Here is a 2,363-nt window from a genome sequence, read left to right on the forward strand (position 1 = left end):
AATAAGGCATTGTTGGAGAGGAGAGCTTAGAGAAGCCAATGGTATTTCCTATCCATTCTAGACCATGGGTGCTGTCACCTGTGAGATTGATTGTACTTCCCTGGATTAGTTCAAAGGGAGTCCACTTGTGGGAACCTACTAGAATCACAGGCCTGAAAAGAAAAGATAAGCTGCATAAGGAAAGTCTGGAGAACTCAGAGGGATGGTGCTTCCTGTAGCTATAAGAAGATCCCACACATAAGCAGTTTTCCTCAGAGATGGTAGTCTATGAACAAAGAGAGTCCAGGAGTCTTGGCTAAGGAGTTCAGACTTCTGAATGGTGAGAGGGTAGAGAAATCCACTGGGAGGCAGGCGTTGGAAACTTAGGTACTAAATGAAGGGAGCTAAAGGTAGTGGTACTATAGAAGAAGAGACAGAGGTTCTGGGTTAATGCCACTGTTTATTTTTCAGGGAAAAGAAGCTGATATACAATGGTTCAGGGAAGAGGGTTGGCAAATAGGAGAGACATTGCCTTGGGACCCATCCACTCCCCTCCCTGCCGCCTCCCAGCTGGGATAAGACGATCATACCACTGGACATCATGTAGAATTAGCCTGACACCTTGTAGGTGTCTATAGGTCCTAATTCCAAATGGTGGTTGGGTGACACAAAGTAGTTACAGCCTCGGTTCTGGGTGTAGTGTCCTTATGGGTCTCTGAAAGAGAGAAGGGGTAGTAGGTATTCAGTGACCACACAGTTTGCTGAAACATATTTCTTTGAGAGTAACAGATCCTCCCAAACCCTGGGGGCAGGGATACTTAATGTGGTTTAGGGGATACCCACACAAGGCTTCCCTTGGGTTTTTTCGAGTCTAGTGAGCAAAGGGACATTAATATTAGATCTCCTGAGTTTTGAATAAATCAGGCAGGCCTACAAGCAGACAATGGGGGCTTGGGCTGAGGGAAGGGGTGGGGATCCCCAGTTGGAATGGGTCCTGGGACTGAGGAGGTATAGTCTCTCTGTCTTTCCCCTACAATAGTGGTTCTATAGGTTTAACAAACGAGTGGCAAGAGGAAGTGATTCTTAACCCTACCGATTTGTCGGATATTCAAGCAAATACTTCCACAGGCAGCAAAGCAGCATTCATACCCAACAGCACAGTCCCAGGAATATTGGCACTTTCTTTGGCACTCGTAGTAGGTAGGTGACCTCGAGCAATCTCGCATTTTCGGTTTTACTACAACTGAGAAGGAATACATGAGCAGTGACTCCAAGAAGAAGAGTTTTTCTCACTATTATCAGCCCCTCTAAGGCCCCAGCACCACCTCCATTGGTTTCTCTTCTTCTTTTCCCTGCTCAGGGATCTGGGAGGCCTTTTCCATTCCAAGAGTCAAAATCCAGCTCCTACCCCCTAACAAACCCTGCAACCATGAGGCCACCTCCATGGAATTCAACATCACATGACCTGAGTCCTGAAACCCAGTTCGCAGAACAAAGAGGCTCAAAAGATCTACTGGTCTCCTGCTCTCATTTTACAGAGTGAGAGGAACAGGGTCCCAGAGGAAAGGAAGAACCGTCCCTTGCTTTTCCCTGTCTGGCTGAGACAACCCTCCAAACCTGGCTATTCCTCAGAAACCTTTGCCAGCCAGTATGGACCCACTCCTCTCCCCTCAATTCTGCTGATTTTAATTGTTTTACCCGAGCCATTCCAAACTTCTCTTGGTCAATCACCCATTTTAGTACTCTTCCCACATCCAATGTTTTAAAATACTCAATTTGGTAAACAAAGGGCATATTTCAAGAGATAATTAGTCCCCCTTGCCCAATTTGGTGCTCATCTTTGGAACTCCTGAGTGGAAGACACCAATTCCTGGTGGTTCAAGCTAGGCATTCTCTATGCAGGCTTTGAATCCTGTGCAGCTTTCCACCACTACAGGTCCTCCTCAACAAAAACACCATAGTCCCCGCAACATACAGAAGAACATCATTACTTGTCACATCAGGAGTCCCTGAAACTTGAGAACTGCACATTCAGCTTTCCTCTGGTATCCTGGCTTAAAAAAGGAACCAAGAGTTTCACATATGCCAGTGCCGGGTTCCTTTTTGTTTTCTAGCCCCTCTTCAGTTTGAAGCTCCACCAAAATACCTACTGAAATTTGGACGACGAGTTACTTTCTTAGTTTTTTCTTTCATAGTTCCTGTCACTGGCATGATGACCAGGCAGTAGAGTGTCACCAGCTGGAAAACCAACCACTTCATGATGTTAACTCTGGATGTCTGAATGTGAGCCTGGCAGCAGACCCAGTATTTTACCAGGTCCTGCAGGGGGTAGCGAAGGGCTTTGGGGTGTGGAGTTTGGAGAACATGTGACTGGTCTCTCACTG

General features: G+C 46.5%; 1 protein-coding gene across 1 annotated transcript; it reads right to left on the reverse strand.

The window, feature by feature from the left end:
- Positions 1 to 426: 426 nt before the first annotated feature.
- LOC119863887 (WAP four-disulfide core domain protein 10A-like) lies at positions 427 to 2,363 on the reverse strand. Its single transcript, XM_038571378.1, has 3 exons — positions 2,130 to 2,363; positions 1,073 to 1,222; positions 427 to 694 (listed from the first exon to the last, which is right to left on the reverse strand). The coding sequence occupies exons 1-3, from the start codon at positions 2,236 to 2,238 to the stop codon at positions 621 to 623; spliced, it is 333 nt and encodes a 110-aa protein (XP_038427306.1). The 5' UTR covers positions 2,239 to 2,363; the 3' UTR covers positions 427 to 620.

This window comes from Canis lupus, chromosome 24, assembly GCF_011100685.1.
Source record: "Canis lupus familiaris isolate Mischka breed German Shepherd chromosome 24, alternate assembly UU_Cfam_GSD_1.0, whole genome shotgun sequence".
In the NCBI taxonomy this organism is placed as follows: domain Eukaryota; kingdom Metazoa; phylum Chordata; class Mammalia; order Carnivora; family Canidae; genus Canis; species Canis lupus.

Coding starts and splice junctions, on each gene's coding strand:
- LOC119863887 (XM_038571378.1), bottom strand. CDS start 2,238: ATGAAGTGGTTGGTTTTCCAGCTGGTGACACTCTACTGCCTGGTCATC. Junction 1,223..2,129: donor AACTCGTCGTCCAAATTTCA/GTAGGTATTTTG, acceptor ATTCCTTCTCAG/TTGTAGTAAAACCGAAAATG. Junction 695..1,072: donor CTTGAATATCCGACAAATCG/GTAGGGTTAAGA, acceptor TCTCTCTTTCAG/AGACCCATAAGGACACTACA.